A 19,202-nucleotide genomic window follows, 5' to 3' on the forward strand; every position below is an offset into this window, starting at 1 on the left:
GCAGTGCTTTAGAGTTTAGAGCAATTTTCCTTTCCCTGTCACCCACCTCCAGCATCTTAAAGCTCCCCCAGAGCCCAGAGAACTTAGCTCTTTTTAGGGTGGCTCAGAAGCCACCCTCTGGGGAGGAGGTAAGATGTGAGGGTGGACAGCCAATGCCTGATTTCCCCAGACTGTGAGAAAGAGCCCAGGCTTCAGTTTTCCTCATCTGGTCTCTTGGGTCACGACCAGATGTATGGAAACTTGCCTCCCCCGTTCTGGGCTGTGTTTAGGGCTCTTGGTTACTGACCGAGAAGACCTCTCTTTGTCAGTGACTAGGAAAACTTGTGTTTTAGGCTGCCCAACTTGAGCCCTGGATTGTGAGGGTCCCCTCCTTCATAGGCCTCTAAATTTTTCAAGGTGTCTCCACTTAATTTTCTTGCCCATGGACTTAGGCCTAGTTCACTGTGGTGACAGACCCCTGGGAAAAAGGCATGTAAGGATTCCTGGTCCAGTATGCATTGGTCTAATCTCTGAGCGTGTCTCTGGTGTCCTATCTTTCTGTCCTATCATTCTGGCTCCTAGTTTCATCCTGGACGTTAGCTGTGTCCATGATAGCACTGGTCGCTGAAAGCCATTTCCTTCCCCTGATAAGTTTTCATTGCCCTGCACTAGCCCAGCTGGTGTTTCCTCTGGACTTGATTTTCAGTCCTGATAACTCTTCTGTATACACACATAAGCTGCGAGAATCCAAAGTGTTTTCCCTGCCGCCACTTGTGTGTCTGAGGTCGGCAACACTAACATGTCCCTTCCCTGAGTCAGATGTCCAGCCCTGGGTCACTACATGCACACTATCGGTGTGTTCTTGTCTAACGTTACCACCACCGATTCCAAGGAGATATGTCCCAGCTGGAGAGCCCATTTCCAACAGCTCTCTGGCTGAGCTCTGACCTTGGACAAGTCATGTGCAACCTTTCTAGGCTTGCGGTCTCATCTCTAAAGTGAAGTTATAATTGCATGCAAGAACCATTCTAGATTTAAATGACCAGGGCTCCTCTACTCCCAAGTGAGATATAGAGTCCCTTATTTCTCCGCATGCCCTAGAGTATGTCACTCATTATTGTTTGCTATTCAGATCCATCCTACTAGGCCTGTGTTCTAAACCCAAGGAGTGTTCGTGCGGTTCACCTGGCCTTGTAAAGACACAGAATAGTTTATCATAAAGACACAGAATAGCGTATCTCCATAGAAACTACAACTTCCATCAGGCACTACTTCAATGGAACAGGGAAGGATGTGGGGGCGTGGCCCAACGCCCTGGTAGCTTTGAAGACAAACTACAACTCCCAGGATAGCCGCGAGATCTCTGCAGAGCGAAAGGAGTGACTGAACTCTGACTGGAGGCCGGGCTGCTCCAGAACCACCCTGACAGTCTCCAAAAAGGGGCGTGGTTATAATTTAGGGATGTGGCCTTACAGGCAGTAGGAAGTAGTTACCTGTTCAATCTTCCTATCCATTCTCTTCCCAGCCTTTGTAGCTAACCGAAGAGGGAAGTTGCAAACCACTAGCCTCTTCTGAAAAGAGGTAAGGGGGACGTAGACAAGGTGCATCAAAGGAGGTTACTGCATTCATTAGGAGGGCCCAAACAGTTACTTTCTACCTGCTGAGTCAGGTGAACCGTTCCATGAGAGTGGGGACTAGCATATGAGAAAAGGGCAAAAACAGAGGATGTATTTATTTGTTCTCTTTCAAGACTAAATTTAGGGCCCTTCATCTGCAGACCCATTGGCGGACTGTGTCTTGGGAACCCTCTTGGCCTCTGGAAGAGAAAAGAACTGGGGTCAGTTTTCTGCAGCAAAAGGTACGGCCCGTCTTGGCTTCTTCCCGTCTGTGTATTTCCTAGCCCCCAATCGACAGAGCCATATGGCTTCTGCGGTAGTGCTCCCTGGTGGGGCCCACCGCCCCCAGCCCCAGCCCGGCCGCTCACGGACATTGAGTTCTGCTCCGTCGATCCAGAGAAGGAACTAACCCAGCTGATCCAGGAGCTGGGTGCAGGAACTAATACAGCTAATCCAGTAGCTGGTTGTGCAGGCAAGCTGCAGGAAGTAACCCTGCTGATCCAGGACCTGGGTGTGCAGGCAAGCTGGAGTGAAGGCCCCAAGCCAGGACCAAATCTCTTCCAGGCCAAGGACTTTGTTTTGTCTTTGCTTGGTAAGTCACCCTCCCAAACTTCGGGAACTTGCAGCTCTCAGCTCTGTCTCACCCCGCCCCGGCTCTGGATCACGACTTTACAATCCCTTAACTTTCCTTAGGTCTCGTTCACCACCGGGACCCTTGCTTTCCTCCTCATGCAGAGGTCCTGCTGCTTCGTTGTGGGCTTCGCGAGGGTTCCCTGGATCTGGGGCATGCGCCTCTAGGTCCCTACGCTCGGGGACCTCACTACGAGGCCAGCTTCACACTCCTGGTGCCCATGCTTTGTCTAGATGGCACTGGGCAGGAGCTGCAACCAGACGTGGGATCCTGTTACACATGGCTCTTCCTCCCAGAGCAGCTACATGGAACCTTGGTCAGGGAGGCATGGCAGGACTGCCTAGGACCCCCAGTCCCAGGAGGAGGTGATTCGATCCACCCAGCCCGAAGCAAAGAATCTCCCAAGGATCCACAAATCTCATGGACCACCTACACCTCACTGAGCCTGAAGCACACGAGTCTTTGGAAAACTCACCTAGTAATGTTTCAGTGCCAGAGTTGCCTCAACAAATGTAACCTATGTTGACTTTCCCTCACCACTGAAAAAAACGAATGTGGACGTCACCAAAGCAACCGACGTTAGCCCAGTGCCAGAACCCTTGGAGGCTCTGGAGGCATGGCCCATATTGAGCGTCGCCCAGGTCGGTGTCTGGTTCTTTGTTTCGTTGGCTGCGGTTGCTGAGTCCCCGTTTCTGGTTCAGGGTGCCCCGCGCATGGTCCACGCAGCCCGCTACACGGGGGTCACCAATATCCTCCTGGCTACGCCCGGGCCCCCGCGCCGCCTCCTGTTTTTCGATTGATCCCCATGGTGTCCATGGCCGGCTGGCCCCAGGGGGCTCAGAGCCACTCGTGGGCTGGCCCGCTGGCCTCAGAGTCGTCTTCTTTCTACCTGGTGCCCGGCGGCGGCGGGAGCGGCACAGAGCAGCCGGATGCCTCCGGTTGGCAGCTCTGCTTCGCTCGCCAAGAGCTGGCGCTCAAGACTCGCATACCCATTCCCCTGTTGCAAGCCCACGCGGCGGACCAGGGGACGCTGCGCCCTCTGGTGGCCAGGACTAGGGTCGCGGCGCCCTACCTCCTGTGGACCTTGCTCTACTGGGCCTGTGAGCGGCTGCCCACGCTCTATCTGGCGCTAGCCGAGAATGCGGGCGCCTGCTGCCTAGGGTTGCTGGAAGAGCTGGGCCAGGTGCTCAAGGCCGGGCGATGCCCCACTCTTTTCTGAGTGGCCAAAAGCTCCGTGTGGGGGAGGGTGGAGCTTCGCTGCTCAGGACGTTGGCACTGCTTTGCAGGGACCCTGCCTGCATCCTGCACCCCTCTGTGCAAGAGGCCAAGGCTGCAGGCAAGGGGGGTGGATTAGAGGGCGTGGGAGGCGGGGCCCGTTAAAGATGCTGTTCCTACTAACCTGGAAGGTGCTTCTGTTGGCCAGCGGGATGTGGAGGGGACTGCTCTCCCCTCACCTGGGAGACAGGCTGAGCACTTTGGGCCCAAAGAGCTCGTTCTAGAAAGACTCCTCGCCGGTTCCTCCGCTTTCTCCTACCCTCCTCCCGCCCCATCCCTGGCACAGATCGTTCCATTCTGGCCTCTCCACTTTCCAAATCTGTGGCCAGCACCCCTCCCACTCCGGTGCAGCCTCTGGCATCCATCTCCCGCCAGTTCTTATGGTCTTTTCTCTTAGGAGTCAATCGGGATGGGGGTAATATATTTGCTGAAAAAACGTGTAAAGTAGAAAGGTATGGAGACCAGGGACTGACGAACTTGTCTCACAAAAGGCAGAGACATTAAGGAGGACGGATTTCACCCCAGGATAGACCTCACCACCACTGCTATCTCTTCAGTTATTCCCGCCACCTTCCTCATCCAGTTCTGTCCTCCATCCTGGGCAGTAGTGTCCCTTTCTCCATTCTCGGGGCATCTGCCATTCCATCTATCTAAGCCCAACCTCTCCCACCATCCAGAGTTCCATTCAGTGGAGTTTCCTCCTTGTCCCTCCTCCTCTGAATCCCGAGACATGCGAGATATGCGGCTTTGCCTCGGCTCCTCCTGTCTCTAAGACCGTCTCCACTCTCTGCCTCCAAGGAACCCCGGGGTTCTGCCGGCCCAGCTTCACCTCCCCCTCTTTCCTGGCATCTCGGCCCCCTGCCCCGCCCCCGGACCGGCTCTCCGAGGAGGGGGGAGAGGCTGTGGCCGCCACCGCCTCAGCTTCCCACAGCCGCTACCTCTGCCGCCGCTGCCGCCACTCGATTTGGTCCAGCCGTCAGGCCCAGTGCTCACTTCGCCAGACGAGGGCGCTCTGCGGAGGCACCCTCACTCTTTCCTGGGTTCTGAGACGCCTAGCCAGTCGTGGGGGGAAGCTCCGCTTGCGGGCTACAGGGAGAGAGGAACCTGGACCCCGAGCCAGCGCCAGCCGTGCCCAGATCAACAATACCAGACAGGTTGAGGGGCGTCGGGGAAGGAAGAGGGGACGCTATAGGCAGTCCTGGGGAGGACAAGGAAACCCTGTCACAGAAAGCTCTGATGCGCTCTGACTTATAGTGGATCTGTTCACATTTGGGGACCTCTGACAACGTAGGTGAGCTCCTCTCATGGGGGGCTTGCTGGACTGGAGGGCGTGGGATCTAAACAGCACCAGCTGTCCCCGAGGAAATTAGGAGCTATCAGAAAAAAAGAAAAAAGCCAAAAACCCATGCTCCTTATTCCGAGGTGACACAGGGCCCTCCAGACAACCACCTGGTGTAACCACTAGGAAGGGCGGATTTGGAGGTGACTTCAAAAGGAGTGGATGGTAACAAGGTGAGGAAAGGGGCTCAGCAGCTGGAATGCTGTGCCACTAGAAATGGGGGTGACTTGGTAAAAAGCGGAATCATCCAGAGACATGGTCTGGGAACCTCTTCTTGCTGATTGGCGACAGTCTGGATATTTCAAGCCATAGTTTTTGGGGATTTCAGTGAAAAACAGTGGGGGATTCTTCACTTCGAGGGTGGCAAAAGAAAAGACACCAAGGTTGGGTTCTCCCTAGACACTGGCAGCACCCCAGCACGGGTGGGGTGAGCTAATATCCCCAAAGCTAAGGACCCACACCCTTAAAATTACAAGAGTGGCTTTGGCAGTAGTGCAGGGCCCTGAAATAGGGTGGAAAGGTGCCTGGGGATATTGGAACCACATCCTGGAAAATTTGAGGGTCTTGGCTTTGGGATAGTGTTAGTGGGGGAGAGGGACATTGCAGATCAGAGAAGGGGGAGATTTCTGTGGGGAGCAAAGGTCGAGGGTTGAGTCAACTGAGAGGTACATAGGCTGCTGGGTCTGACGAAGCTACCACGAGGCCCAAGGGTGGGAGCTGGTGCCTGGGATGGGGTCGTCTAGGGCTTATCCTCAGGTCCCGTGGGTGAGGCGGCGAGTCGGACCGGAGAGTCAAGAGCATGTGCTGGTGAGCTAGCGGGTTTCTCCCGGGTGGCCCAGCATGCTCCGGGAGCCTGCCGGTTTTGGGGTGCCTCCCCCTAGGGCACCATGCCAGCACTGGCCAGCAGCCTGATCTGGCAGAAGCGGGAGGTCCACCAGCCCGGGGGCAGCCAGCCCGTGTTGGCGCAGTGGCGCGTGTGTCGCCGCAGCACCAAGTCCCTTTGCCAGAAGCAGCTCCTCATCCTGTTGTCCAAGGTGCGACTGTTTGGAGGGGCGGCCCGCGTGACCGGAGTGCTGCCCGTGTGGGTACCTGGGGAGGGGTCTCTGGGCCGTCGAACTCTCCGCCTGGGATGTTGAGGCCAGGGATTCGGAATAGCAGTGCCCGACTGACGGGGACTCCCTGAAAGTGAAAGGAGGTGGGCCTGGACCACAAACACTTGGCAAGACGATGCCTCAGTTTCCCTTGTCTCGCGCCCATAACTCCGAGTCTCCTCGCTTTCGAGGACAAGGGGACGGCTTGAGCGGCTAAGCCTGGTGCCCCGAATCCTGGAAGCTCCCGCTCGCCACGCCCTCCCAACACAGGAGCCTCCACCCCCACCACCCTCTGCCTATGTGCCGTCTCTCACGATTCTTTCAATGCCCAGTGGAGGGGGCTGAGGGATCCAGACGCCTGGGTCACCCCGAGGGTTTCTGCGGCTCCGGTAGCCCCGTCCCTGTCCCGGTTCTCCCGCTCCTCCGAGCCTTAGATCCGTTCCTCCTCGTTGAGCTTGCCTGGCTCGGTACCAATCTCCCCAGCTCTCCCCTGGGTGTCCTTGCAACTACCTCGCCAGTCCTTCCCTCTGTGCGCCCCCCTCCCGTGACCTGCACTTCAAGAAGGGAGCTGTGCAATCCCCCACGACCGACTACACGGCTCAGAAATCGGGCCCCACAGGCTCAGGAGACCCTCTGCCGCGAGGAATTCAGACACACTACACGGCTGGATGCCTGCACGGAAACTGGAGGTCGTACCATCTACGAGGGGGTCCCGGGATCTTGGCCGCAAGAGCCAGGTGAGGAGAGTGGTGAGGGTTAGCCTGTGGTCCCCATCCTGGTGTGACAGGCGGGAAGTCCCTCTGGCCTCGCTCCCATCCGCTTTCAGCTCCCCTAAGGGGATACCCCCCACCACCCCGTTGGCATCTTCCTACCCCCACTGCCGGCAATCTGCTGTGGTACGGTCAGCAGCCCACCATTTGAGTGGGACCGAGCCCCCACGTGTGTCAGCCAGCCTCACCAGCTCCCTGGACCCCTCCCACATTTCCTTGGTTTGGTACTGCATATCCCCCAGCCCAGGTGGCTTACCTGGCTGAAGGGGAGAGGCTGAGCCTCAGGGAGGGCTGGCCCCCCGTGAGCCAGCAGACTGACAGACACACAGACAGACAGACAGACAGATGGGTCAGTGTCAGACAGGCCGGAGCTGGGCCAAGGCGAGGACCGCACGAAGCGAGCTGCAGCTGCAGCAGCAGGTGCTGAGTCAGCGTCAGGCCCAGTCCCAACCCCACTCCTGAGGGGGCGCCCCTAACCTGGGGTCACCTTAATGCCCCCCACATTCACAAATACACTGCCTTTTCAGCAGCCAGAGTGTCAAGCTGGGTCACTACGTGGTCAAGAACGCTGTGGGGATGCTCTACAGCTCGGTGAGACAAGGGGACAGAGTGGCCTGGAGTCAGGGGACTCCCCTAGGTACAGCCTTCCCAGCTACAGATATTTTGCAGCTCAGGGATTCCGTTCCCTCCATCTCTTGCCGACACCCTCTCCTCACTGCCCGCTCCCAAGCACCTCCTCTAGCGTCCCTCCAATCCCTTCTCCTCCAATAGCCTCCTAAATACCCCCAGGCTCTTTGAATGTCCAACTCTTACAACCTTTTTGACCCCTGTGTCTTCTCCAACCTCCTCTAGACCTCATTATTACTCACTTCCCCAGAGTCATTCAGGATGCTGGGGAAGGATTCAGGAACTCCTCCAAGCAGAAATTCCCTTCAGGTGCCCTGGATGGTGAGAGGTTGGGAGTAGAGCAGAGAGAAGTTATCTTCTTATCCCAGGCCCCCAGAAGTCTAGTTCCCGGCACTCGGGGGGCCACCAGACTCTTCCTCATGCTCCCTTTCTCCCAGTTCCTGTGTGGACTCAGAAGTTGGCTCTCCCAGTCTCAAACGTATGGATGATATCCTGCCTTGTTCTTCCCAGGGCTCCCTTCTGTTCAGTGATGTGTCTTTTTGTCCTTCTGTCTGTGTGTGCCTTTCTGGGTCTTTGTCTCCTCAGCCTCATTTCACAGCTGACTGTCGCTTTAAGGGGTGCATCTTTAAGAATTCCTCTGTCCTGAACGCCTCTGCTCTCTATCGCCAGCGTCGTTCTGGCCGGGCCTGGTACATGGGCCTGGACAAGGAGGGCCAAGTCATGAAGGGAAATTGAGTCAAGAAGACCAAGGCAGCCGCCCAGTTTGTGCCCAAGCTCCTGGAGGGTGAGTATGGACCCCCAGGGAAGAGGTGGACCACATGGGACGGTATTGACCTTGACATGGACATTTAGGGACACACAGCTAAGGGCCTATAAGTGTTGTAAGAGGACACATGCTATGACAGGTCAAGCCAGGAAGGCTTTGGCCTTTGGAGGTTTGGGAAGCTCTCCTTCTGTGGGTTCCCAGAGGAGGAGTGTAGGGGAAGGGAGCCCTTTCAGAGCTCTCTTGGTGCCTAACTCTCCTTCCTGCTCCTCTCTCTCCCCTTCACAGTGGCTGTGTACTGGGAGCCTTCTCTCCACAGTGTCCCTGAGACCTCCCCTTCCAGTCAACCTGCCCCCTGCCATGTAGTCCCCGGACTGGAGGCTCCCTGCCCTCATCACCACCAGAGCCTCTCTCCCAGCCCTGTTTCTGGCCCTGCTGTCACCCCTGCTGCCACACTCCTGTCCTGAGCAGCCACATCCCTCCAGGTGCTCTACCCTGAGGGAGACTAGGGGCCGGCCATGACTTCCGGGGCTGCTGAGATCCTTAGATCCTTGGGCCCGTGAAAGGGTTCAGAGAGGAGGAAGTCTGACAATGGTCCTGGCTGATCACTTCTTTCCTTCCACACTCACACCCTACAAAGCCTTTTCCCGACATGGCGCCGGTGTTCCAAAACTGCCAAAACCAGGGCGTAAATCTTCACTACCGCAGGCTCAGCCACGTCCTGGAGCTCTTTGCCCTCTTCATGGCCACCAAGCCATAGACTTATAGGTCCACTGCAGCTCAGGATTAATTTCCTTCTTTCGCTACTCCACCTTTAGCGTTGTTCCTGACAGGTTCTGGAACACCAAACACCCCAGGCAGGGCCATTTCTGCACCCAGGGTCTGTGCTGGAACACAGCTATGCTGCCAGGCTCTGTTCTGGATCCATCAGGCTTCTGTCCTTCACCCAGATGGACCCCTGGCTTCCATCTAGAGAGAGGCTGGATTTGGGCCCTGTCCAGCTGTTGGTTTTGGATTGAATTGGGCCAGTCTCAAATCACCACACGTTTAACTTTCTTACCCCAGAGACACCCAGTACCAGAGCGTGGTGCTCTAGACACATACAGAGCCATACTTCCTTCTGAATCTCAGCTCTAGGACATAGACCCCGACACTCAGCACTTCCCTCTAGTATGGAACTAGAGCCTATATAGGCATGTTATTGTTCTAGAGTAAGAGTTCTAGATCCACGCTCCCACCTTCTCTCATGATACCTCTTAAGCAGGAGCTCTGGTAAGGACCCAGCTCTGATTCACAAAGAACTAAGCTCTTCATGGATCCTCCAGAACTTCTTGTTTTCCCTAGACAATTTTCCAAAAATCTTATTCTTCCTATTGAATGCTAAACTTATTTTTTACATGCATTTTCTAGCTCCTGCAACTCAGCTGGGGTCCTTCCAGGGAACAGAGGCTGAGGAATGACAGAGGAGTTTTCTAAGGAATCACTGGCTCATAGAAGGGCAGCTAGGATGGGAAAGTGGGCAGGACCAGGGCATGACTGGAACTGTGCCTGAGTTGGGGGGACATGAACACTTGGCTACCTCAGCAGGAATTCCTTCCAGGTCCCCTTTAAAGCTGAGGTCTTTAGGGTAGTGGGTCTAGAATAAAAAAGACAAATGGGACATAGCTTTGAGCCCCCTCAAATGAGGAGACACCAATTCAGCAATAAGTCCCACCCTTCTCCCCTACATGTCAGGCCAAGGAGGGTGAGGGCCTCTTGGTCTCTAGACCTCATACACCCTTCCAGCTTCTAACTGAATAGAACTTGCTTTACCTCAGCTGGGTGTTAGGTACCCAAAAAGAATCTGCTCCCAGGGGACCAGGCTCCACTCCATGCTTTCTCAATTAAAGACGATTCATACAATTGAAGTGTTGTCTGCCATCTGTGGGTAGCAGGTTTTGGCAGTCGTTCAGGGAGGAGTCAAGTCTCAGGGGCGTGGTGGGTAGGCTGGCGGCTGCCCCCCAATAACAGGTGCACATTCCTGGGCGCCTCGTCACATCCCCTGCACTGGCTGTCGTGGCGGCTCTCCCAGGCTGACTCACTGAGCGACGGGGGTGTGCTATGATTCCAGGGGCACTGCTGCTGCTGTTGCTGCTGCTGCTGGCGGCTTTGGCGGCTCCGTTCGACCCGATTAAGCCTGGACCTCAAAGGGGCAGTGACAGGGCCAGAAGTCGTGCCCGGGCACCACGGCTTCACTCAGTTTTCTCCTCCAGGTGCTTGCGGCTCAGAGGCGTAGTGCCCACACTGCCAGAAACTTTGCTGCAGCTATGATAGCTCGGTGAGGCCGGTGTGGGAGGTGGGAGACTGTGTCGAGGTCAGCATTGGTCTCAGCCTAGCGCAATTAATCAGCCTGGTGAGGGCGCACGCAGGGAGTTGAGGTCTGGCCCACTAGCCAGCTGGGGGCCCTGGCATTAGGCAGGGTGGAACCCAGGGACAACTTGAGGCGGGGTCCGAGGCGAGGCCAGGCTGGGTGTCTGATGGGCAGTTAGTAGAGATTGGGTCTTAATCAGGTTAATGGACAAGCTGCGGTCGTGGCTGCTGGATGGGCCAGGATTGAGCCGGGCAGGATGGTGAACTGGCCTGTTGGCAGATCTCAAAGTGGAGCTGGGGCCGATGGACAGGCCAGAGAGCGGGCCTTGAGGCGGGGTCACAGGCTGGGACAGACCTTGGTGCCGGACAGTTTCAATAAACAACAGCGGGCAGAGATTCACTCCGGCCGGGCCCGGGACTGGTAAATGCACTGGCTGACTGTACGGCTAGCAGGAAGTTTACGAGATAGAGGCGGAACTTAAGCCAATGCAGTTTATAGGAGGTGGGCTTTGAACCCAAGTGGGTGCTACTCAGAGAAAGAGGGGAGTTTCTAGGGAGAGTTTACCCACCGAGCCCCTCATTTCTCTACACTGACATCATATCTACCCTTTAAAATTTTCGCTTCTAGAACGAGAAGGATGAGGAGATGAGCCCAAAGGTCTGCTTAGACCTGGTACGGAGAATCCGGCAGGGTGGGAAAGGGCGGGCATCCCGTTGCCTTTACAACTTCCTCGAATGTTCCGGCCGGTAAGATTTTTCTTTTTTCTTTTTTCATCACGACCTCAGAAAACACATTTATAACTGAAACAGAAGCTTCAGGAAACAATACCTATCTTTACTATGGGAGCTGCATTCCATGCACTTTTCATTCTAAATTATTTTGAACACTGGTTTGGGGCCACTCATTTCATTCCAGCCCTATGAAAAGGGTCGTTAACTACAGTTTGAAAACCACTGTTTTAGACGCTAGCATGCAACTCCCTCGTTTTTACAGAAAGAAGAAATTGGGGCCTGATGAGAGAGAAGGGGAAATTAGTTGATAGGGTCCCAAAGAGTGCAGGTGGAGTCTTAAACAGAGCCCTGGCCTCCAGAACCACAGACCATGCCTGCGCAGCTCTCCTCCCTTGCATTGCCTCCCCGGGCTTCCTTCGCACATCCCAAGACTCCTTCCAGCCTCCAGCCCCAGACGGCCCCTCAGCCTCTGCTTCCCTAGGAGTGGACTGACTACAGGCTGAGCTGGGACTCTGAGGAGCAAGAGAGCATGGATTCACTCCGCATCACTGCGGAATCCGTGTGGCTACCAGACGTGGTGCTCCTAAACAAGTAAGGATGTTCCCAGAGTCTGGGAGGTGGGGCAGGGCCTCTGGAGGGGCGCGGCCTCCGGAGGGAGGGGCCTGATCCCAGATGAGAAGATTCTTTCCAGGCAGCAACGACGGAAAATTTGACTTTGCTCTGGACATCAACGTCATGGTGTCCTCCGAGGGCTCCGTACGCTGGCAGCCCCCAGGCATCTATCACAGCAGCTGCAGCATGCAGGTTTCACGGCCCCGCCTGGGAAACTCAAGGCTCTCCTAGAAACCCTCACTGAGATATCCCTCCTTCATAATCCACATGACCCTCACGTCTCTCTTACCCTTCTGATTTTCCATTGAGTTTCATCTTCTCTGTCCACTTTCATTGACTTCCAGTCTTCTTCAGTGACCGCCCCACTCCATTTTCCATGACCTCCCCGCATAACCTTCTTATTCCTCTGTGACTCCACTTCTCTGTGATCTCCCACTGGTGATCCCTGTCTCCCTGTGACCTCCCCAACTCCCCCAGCCCTGACCAGCTCTCTGGCAGCTCTAGTGACTCTCCACTCCATCCAGGTCACCTACTTCCCCTTTGACTGGCAGAACTGCACCATGGTGTTCAGTTCCTATAGCTATGACAGCTCAGAAGTCAGTCTGCAGACCGGCTTGGGTCCCGATGGGCAGGAGTGGCAGGAAGTGCCCATTCATTAAGGCACCTTTATTGGTGAGTGGGCTTGGCTCCCATGTCCATGGGCTTTACGATTTCCAGTTTCTGACAGGCTGATAAATACACTCTCTCAGTGAGTCCCTGTGGGTTTAGCAAGATAGGCATAACTCTCTATATTTTGTGGTTATGGAAATTGAGACTTGCTCAAATTTATTAGAGATGGGTTGCCCAGCCCAGGGACCATAGCTAGCCCCTTATTACATCAGTGCCCACTGCTCTAGGATGTGGCAGAGAAAGCCATATCTGGGAATTCCCTGGCTCTCCAGTGATTAGGACTCCACAGTTTCACTGCTGAGGGCCCGGGTTCAATCCCGCGTTGGGGAACTAAGATCCAACAAGCAGCGCCATGACGCAGTGAGGCAAAAAAAAAAAATAAAATAAAATAAAGAAAGCCGTATCTGGCACCAACAAAGACAGGTTCCACATCTGTGTCACCTTCTCTTCTCCCCCCACTCCCCCCAAGAGAATGGTCAATGGGAGATTATTCACAAGCCTTCTCCGCTAATCCAGCCTCCAGTGGATCGTAGGGGAGGGGGGGAAAGACAGCGTGAAGAAGTCACCTTGTACCTCATCATTCGCCGGAAGCCTCTCTTTTACCTGGTCAACGTCATTGCCCCATGCATCCTCATCACTCTTCTGGCCATCTTCGTCTTCTACCTGCCACCAGATGCAGGTAAGAGGGGAAGGGGCCCAGCACTCCTTCTTACCAATAGCTCAGGTTCTTGCTCTTCACCCATAATACAGGGAAAGTTTTCCTGCCAACTCAAGCCTTCATGAACTGTGCTTCAGCAATCTCACCCAGGTTTTCCTTTCAGGAAGAGCCTTTGCCTCTGCATCCAGATTTCCCCTTCAACCTCAAGCTCTACCTCCCCTCTGCTGCTCACTTCTCTGCACCCAGTAACTTCTGAACTCTTCCCTTCAGAATTCTAGGATCTCATCCTTGGAACTGCCACTCCTCTTACCAACAAACTCCCAGGCTCAGCTAACGCTTCCTTTCCCTTTCCCCATTCCTGGCATCCTCCCTCCCCCCCTTGTCAAATGCCGCCTACTAGTCCCTTAACCTCCTATGTCCCTTGGAAATAATAGCCAACATTTCTCTGGGAGACAGCACAATATGCTAACAGAGTTACCTTGGGCAAATTCCTTAATCTCTTTGTGTCCTGAAATGGAAATAGGACAGTCATTGTCCCTCCCACATAGGACTATTTTGAGGATTAACTGAGTTAATAGAACTATGCCTGGTACTCTGTAAGCTTTGTGTAAGTGTAGGTATAGTCTTTTCTAATTTGGAGCACTTGCTATAAGATAATACAAATAATGTGTTACATATATTAACTCAGTTCTAATCTTCACAACTCTGTGAGGTAAGTACTGAATTGTCTGCCCGTTTCACAGAGGCTAAGTGTGTTTAAGTAATTCACCTGACATTACACAGAGAGAGGCAGTGTTGCTGTTCCAACCATGCTTAGTACTAGTCTGATTCAGAGACTGATATCCTAAGCTCTCACATTCAAAACATGCTTTCCTGGGCGTTCCCTGTTAGCCTAGTGGTGAGGATTCTGGGCTTTCACTGCTGTGGCCTGAAAAACAAAACCAAACCAAACAAAACAAACAAAAAACACACGCTTTCCTTCTCTCTGTAATCAAGCCCTCTCTCAGTCTAGGGAAGGAGAGTGATGCATCTCTAGAACACACTTCCACATGTAACTTCTCCTTCTTCCTGGAGCAAGGCAAATCTTGGAACCCAATATTACAGGACTAAAGTAGAACAGACCATAATAGTTACTTATTTCAATACCTTCCATGAAGTTTTCAGTGCCTGTTGTATGCCACAGTAATAACCAGTCACCTGGCATATTCTTATATACTTGGGTTGATTTTTAGATCCTTCGATTTGCTATATAGTTCCTGCTACAGGGGTTGGTCCACTCTCATTTGACAATATCTGTTGAACATCGGTAGTGTGCAAGGCGCTGGGAATACACCAGTGAATAAAACAGACAAAAATCCCTGCGCTCTTGGAGTTTATATTCTAGTGGGGACACAGTCAGCAAACATAGTAAATAAACCCATTGGATAGTGTATTATTATTTTTTTAATTAATTAATTAATTAATTTAGGCTGCGCTGGGTCTTTGTTGCTGTGCGGGGGATTTCTCCAGTTGTGGTGAACAGGGGCTACTTTCGTTGAAGTGCACGGGCTTCTCACTGCGGTGGCTCCTCTTGTTGTGGAACACAGAATCTAGGTGCATGGGCTTCAGTAGCTGTGGCACGTGGGCTCAGTAGTTGTGGCTGGCGGGCTCTAGAGCACAGGCTCAGTAGTTGTGGCGCACGGGCTTAGCTGCTCCGCGGTATGTGGGATCTTCCCAGGCTTCGGCTGGAACCCACGTCCCCTGCATTGGCAGGCGGATTCCTAACCACTGTGCCACCAGGGAATTCCTAGATAGTATATAAGGAGAGGTCAATCCCTAAGAAGGAAAAATGGGAAAAGTGTTTGGGGAGGATGAGAATGGGGCTAGGGGGTGCAATTTATTTATTTATTTAAACAGTTTTATTGAAAATAGTTGATTAACAATGTTGTGTTTCATTCCTGTTGTACAGCAAATCGACTCATTTATAGATATATATATTTTTTCATATGCTTTTCCACTACGGTTTATCACAGGGGTTGCAATATAAAAATAGGATGGTCAGTGAATGCCTCACTAAAAAGGGAATGTTTGATCAATAGTCGAACAAAGACTTGAAGGAAGTGAGAGAATGACCCTGGTAGATATCTGGGGGAAGAAATTAGCAGGAGGAGTTAACAGTGAATGCAAAAATCTCTGAGGTGGGCGTGTGCCTTGCATATTCAAGAAATAGCCAATGAAGAAATAACTGAATGAAGTAAGCAAGAGAGAAAACAGTATGAGATGTAGACAGATAACTAATGGGAAGGCCTTGTAGACTTCAGTATGGACTTTTATGCTAAAGGCGATGGGAAGCCACTGGAGTGTTATGATCTGATTTACATTTTAATGGGGTCAATCTGGCTGCTCTGTTGAGAACAGTCAGCAGCGGGGCAAAGGATGAAGCAAAGAGGAGGCCTTTATAATAACTCAGATCTGAGGTAATGGTGGCTTGTGCCAGGATGGTAGTGGTAGATGTGATAAGTCATCAGTTTCAGGATATATTTTGAAGGTAGGGCCAACAGGGTTTGGTATGGATTGGATATGGGATGAGATAGAGGAGAGCTGAGAATGACTCAAAGGGATTTGGCCGGAGCCACAGGAAAAATTGAGTTGTCATTTGTGAGCTGAGGAAGACTACGGCGAGAGTCGGTGGTGAGGGAATTAAGTTTTGGACATGTGAATTTCGAGATGTCTAGTGGACACCCAAATGGAGAGGTTAAGTAGGCAGGTGGATACAAGTGTGGAATTTAGGGGAATCAGTCCAGGTTGGAGGTATAAATGTAGGAGTTATTTGCATGCAGTTGGCCCTTGCAAAAGCCTGTCCTTGAGTGGGCTGGAAACACGGTCACTGATTATGCCAGGGAGATTGCTTTCTGGCAAAGTCTAATACTTCCGCCTTCCCCTCTGTCCCCCAAGGAGGGAAGATGGGGCTCTCGACCTTTGCCCTGCTGACCCTTCCTGTGTTCCTGCTGCTGCCGGCAGACAAGGTGCCTGAGACCTCCCTGTCTGTCCCCATGATTATCAAATACCTCATGTTTACCATGGTCCTCATCACCTTCTCAGTCATCCTTAGCGTCGTAGACCTCAACCTGAACCATCGCTCACCCCACACCCAACAAATGCCTCTTTGGGTCCGTCAGGTAAGAAGATCTCCTCTCCAACCTGTGTTAACTCTCAATCCTAGTATTTGGCTTTTTGTCCACGTATCGCTCCTCCCTCCCACCAACCTCAACCTTCCCTTTCACAGACCTGAGCGAGAACTACAACTGCCAGTAGAGTGTCAAAGTGCCAAGGTCTTTGGGTGTTGAAATGTTGCCTAATTAATTTTATCTTCCCATCATTGACGTTGCGTAGATCCCAGACTGTCTTCCTCAATACTGCCCATCGTGGGTCCCAGGGAGCATTCTAAGGGTTAGGTACTATCAGGGTGGAAGCCCTCAGAACTTTTCTTTCCAGTCAGGATGCCTCCTAACCCACTTAAGAACACTTGGGCTGTGTAGTTGCATTTCATCTGTGGGACACATGCACGCATGCGCAGGAATGGGCACGTGCCGTGGGGGTGGTTGGCGGCTTCCCTTCTGGTCTGAGAGCATAAGAGCCCCCTCCAATACGCCTCTTCTTCTACTCTGCAGATCTTATCCACAAACTCCCTCCGTATCTGGGTCTGAAGAGACCCAATCCTGAGAGAGACCAGAAACCGGAGCCACCTCCTATACCTCTCAGGGATTCTCCAGGAAGTGGCTGGGGTCGAGGAACAGGTGTATATTTCATCCGCAAGCCACCAAATGATTTTCTCTTCCCCAAACCCAACAGGTAGTATCTACTCCCCATCGCCCACGTAGAAGGGAGAGGGAGAACTACAGTTCCCAGGAGACTGTGCGGAGGCAGGTGTCCTAAGCTCCGGGAGGATGTCGTGGTTGAGCATCATGGGACTTGTAGTATCCCTTCTGTTGCCCACTTTGCAAGGAGGTGGGAACTAAAGCATAAGGGAATAGGAGGAATTGCTGAAGGCTAGAGAGGTCGCCGCTCTCGGAGAGAACCTGAAGGGCACTCTCGCGTTTTGAAACCTGGATGGGCGTTGGAGGAGGGAGTTGGGGCGGGGCCTAGTGCACCCGCTCAGGCCGTCTTTGTGCCCTGGTCTTGGCCACACAGACTCGCCTCTTCTAGGTTGCAGCCTGAACTGCCTGCCCCGGACCTGTGGCGATTTACCGATGGTCCACACCGGGCTGTGGGCCTGCCTCCCGAGCTACGGGAGGTTGTTTCCTCAGTCAGCTACATCGCTCAACAGCTGCAGGAACAGGAGGACCACGACGCAGTGAGTCCAAAGAGGGTGGGCCAAGGCAAGGCCTGGGTGGCCTTGGCTCCACCCACAAACGTAGGCTCCGCCCCCAGCACTCGATTTGATTTCTGATTGGAAGTTTGCCTCACTTGGTCCCACCCCCTGGTTTCCCTCTTGTTCTTTACTCACCCGCAGTTTCTCTCTCTGCTATTCTGTGGGGCCGCCCTTGTCTCAAACCGTGGTAGGAGCACCTGGGTGCCGTACAGGGCCTTGGGGCCGCCTGCGCTGGGAGTCTGGAGCTCAGGAACAGTTTCCTCTTCCTACCCCCAGCTGAAGGAGGACTGGCAGTTTGTGGCCATGGTGGTGGACCGCCTCTTCCTGTGGACCTTCATCATCTTCACGAGCGTCGGGACCCTCATCATCTTTCAGGCCGCCACGTACCACTTGCCCCCTCCCGACCCCTTTCCTTGAGGACGAGAGGGCCGAGACCGAGGTCCTTGGCCAGTTGAATTGAGAGTTTGGTAGGACTCTCAAGTCCTATCCCTTTCTGCATCTTAACTCCTTCACTAGGAGTCCAATCCTCTCATCATTTCGTATCTAGGGAGGAAGCCCAAGTGGGACTGGGCAGATGGGGGCCTTGGGCCCACCTGAAATGCACTATCCACTTATTTACTCTTTGGCTTCTTGAAGAAGCTCCATTGGATATTCACATCTAGGTTGGCAATGAATGGAACAAAGAACAAGAACTAGATTGTAAGCCTTCTGAGGGCAGGAACTATGTCTGTTCACTGCAATATCCTCAGCACCTAGCAGAGATCCTAACCTATACAGCCGGTACCTCTGGTTGAATGAACAGGGACTTGTTTTTTTCTGTAAGGAAATACACTAAGTAACAGTGTTTATGTTTGCATGTTGGGACCAGTGGTCGTTTTTTATTTGTTTTCACCTTTCTGTAGTTTATTGTATTTTGTAATATGTAATATCTTTAGGATAAAAAAAGGTTATTTCTAAAAGGATGCATTTGTAATGAGGCTAAAAAAGCACACTGTAAAAACCTCAAGTTCCAGCTTTGGTGCTCAAACATTGGACAAGATACTAAACTGCCCTGTGCCTCAGTTTCCCCATCTGTAAAATACAACTAATAATAGTATCTGCTCCTTAGTGTGAGGATCATATGAGAAGATGAGAACAGAAGCATTATACAGTATACATTAGAGGTTACAAACTGGTGTGTTTTGTTTGGCCCATGTTGTTGTCCAGCAGAATTTAAAGTTTGAATTGGTTTGCTACTTCTGAAATGTGGATATTTCACAGAGAAATTTGGCTTTCTGGCTTCTTTTGAAACTTTTAAAGAAGTACAGGCTAGTTCGAAGAATCCCAACAGGCTACATAAGCTGCCATAATGTCTCGAACAATGAAATGGAGGAAATCCTTTATGCATGATTCAGTCCCTATGAAGACTGTCTCTCACCTGTAGCAACCATGCTTGCAAATCAAGTTAAGCAAGGCCCCATGGAGACAGAAGGACAGACTGAACTCTGGGGCTAGGCTCCATGTAACGGGAGCCGAGGGCAGAGATGGCCACATAAAGGGCCAGCTGAGTGGATGAAAGATTGGCCACCACGACGTTGTGACTCCCTGCAACGTGTCTCATTATGACCATACTCCCTCACCTGTTGGTGGGTGTCTGCAGGTCCTGGCATGAGTGCACTGTGGGTCAGGGCCGGTGGTGGGGGGTGGCGGCCCACGACCCAGGTGGCCCTAGGACTCCACCACCATGGAGAACCGGCTCTG

General features: G+C 52.9%; 2 protein-coding genes across 2 annotated transcripts; both read left to right on the top strand.

Moving 5' to 3' along the window:
• The first annotated feature begins 152 nt into the window (after positions 1–152).
• LOC111171065 (transmembrane protein 102) lies at positions 153–3,705 on the top strand. The gene is given in 8 exon segments (XM_089901765.1): positions 153–172; positions 1,880–1,982; positions 2,073–2,187; positions 2,289–2,645; positions 2,648–2,713; positions 2,716–3,021; positions 3,024–3,422; positions 3,425–3,705. Coding segments are annotated over 8 exon segments (1,548 nt in total). The 3' UTR covers positions 3,607–3,705.
• Positions 3,706–11,844: 8,139 nt separating this feature from the next.
• Positions 11,845–17,879, top strand: LOC149744853 (acetylcholine receptor subunit beta-like). Its single transcript, XM_089901766.1, has 6 exons — positions 11,845–11,976; positions 12,309–12,428; positions 12,970–13,132; positions 16,046–16,269; positions 17,304–17,444; positions 17,739–17,879. The coding sequence occupies exons 1-6, from the start codon at positions 11,845–11,847 to the stop codon at positions 17,877–17,879; spliced, it is 921 nt and encodes a 306-aa protein (XP_089757892.1).
• Positions 17,880–19,202: the final 1,323 nt, after the last annotated feature.

The sequence above is a fragment of the Delphinapterus leucas genome, chromosome 19 (genome assembly GCF_059928025.1).
Source record: "Delphinapterus leucas isolate spDelLeu-1000000601 "Yukka" chromosome 19, BTC_Dleu_Yukka2, whole genome shotgun sequence".
NCBI classification, from domain to species: Eukaryota; Metazoa; Chordata; class Mammalia; order Artiodactyla; family Monodontidae; genus Delphinapterus; species Delphinapterus leucas.

Excerpts from the sequence above, each read along its gene's own strand:
- LOC149744853 (XM_089901766.1), top strand. The coding sequence starts at position 11,845 with ATGAGAAGATTCTTTCCAGGCAGCAACGACGGAAAATTTGACTTTGCT. Across the intron at positions 11,977-12,308 it reads ACAGCAGCTGCAGCATGCAG|GTCACCTACTTCCCCTTTGA; the intron begins GTTTCACGGCCC and ends CACTCCATCCAG. Across the intron at positions 13,133-16,045 it reads CTACCTGCCACCAGATGCAG|GAGGGAAGATGGGGCTCTCG; the intron begins GTAAGAGGGGAA and ends CTGTCCCCCAAG.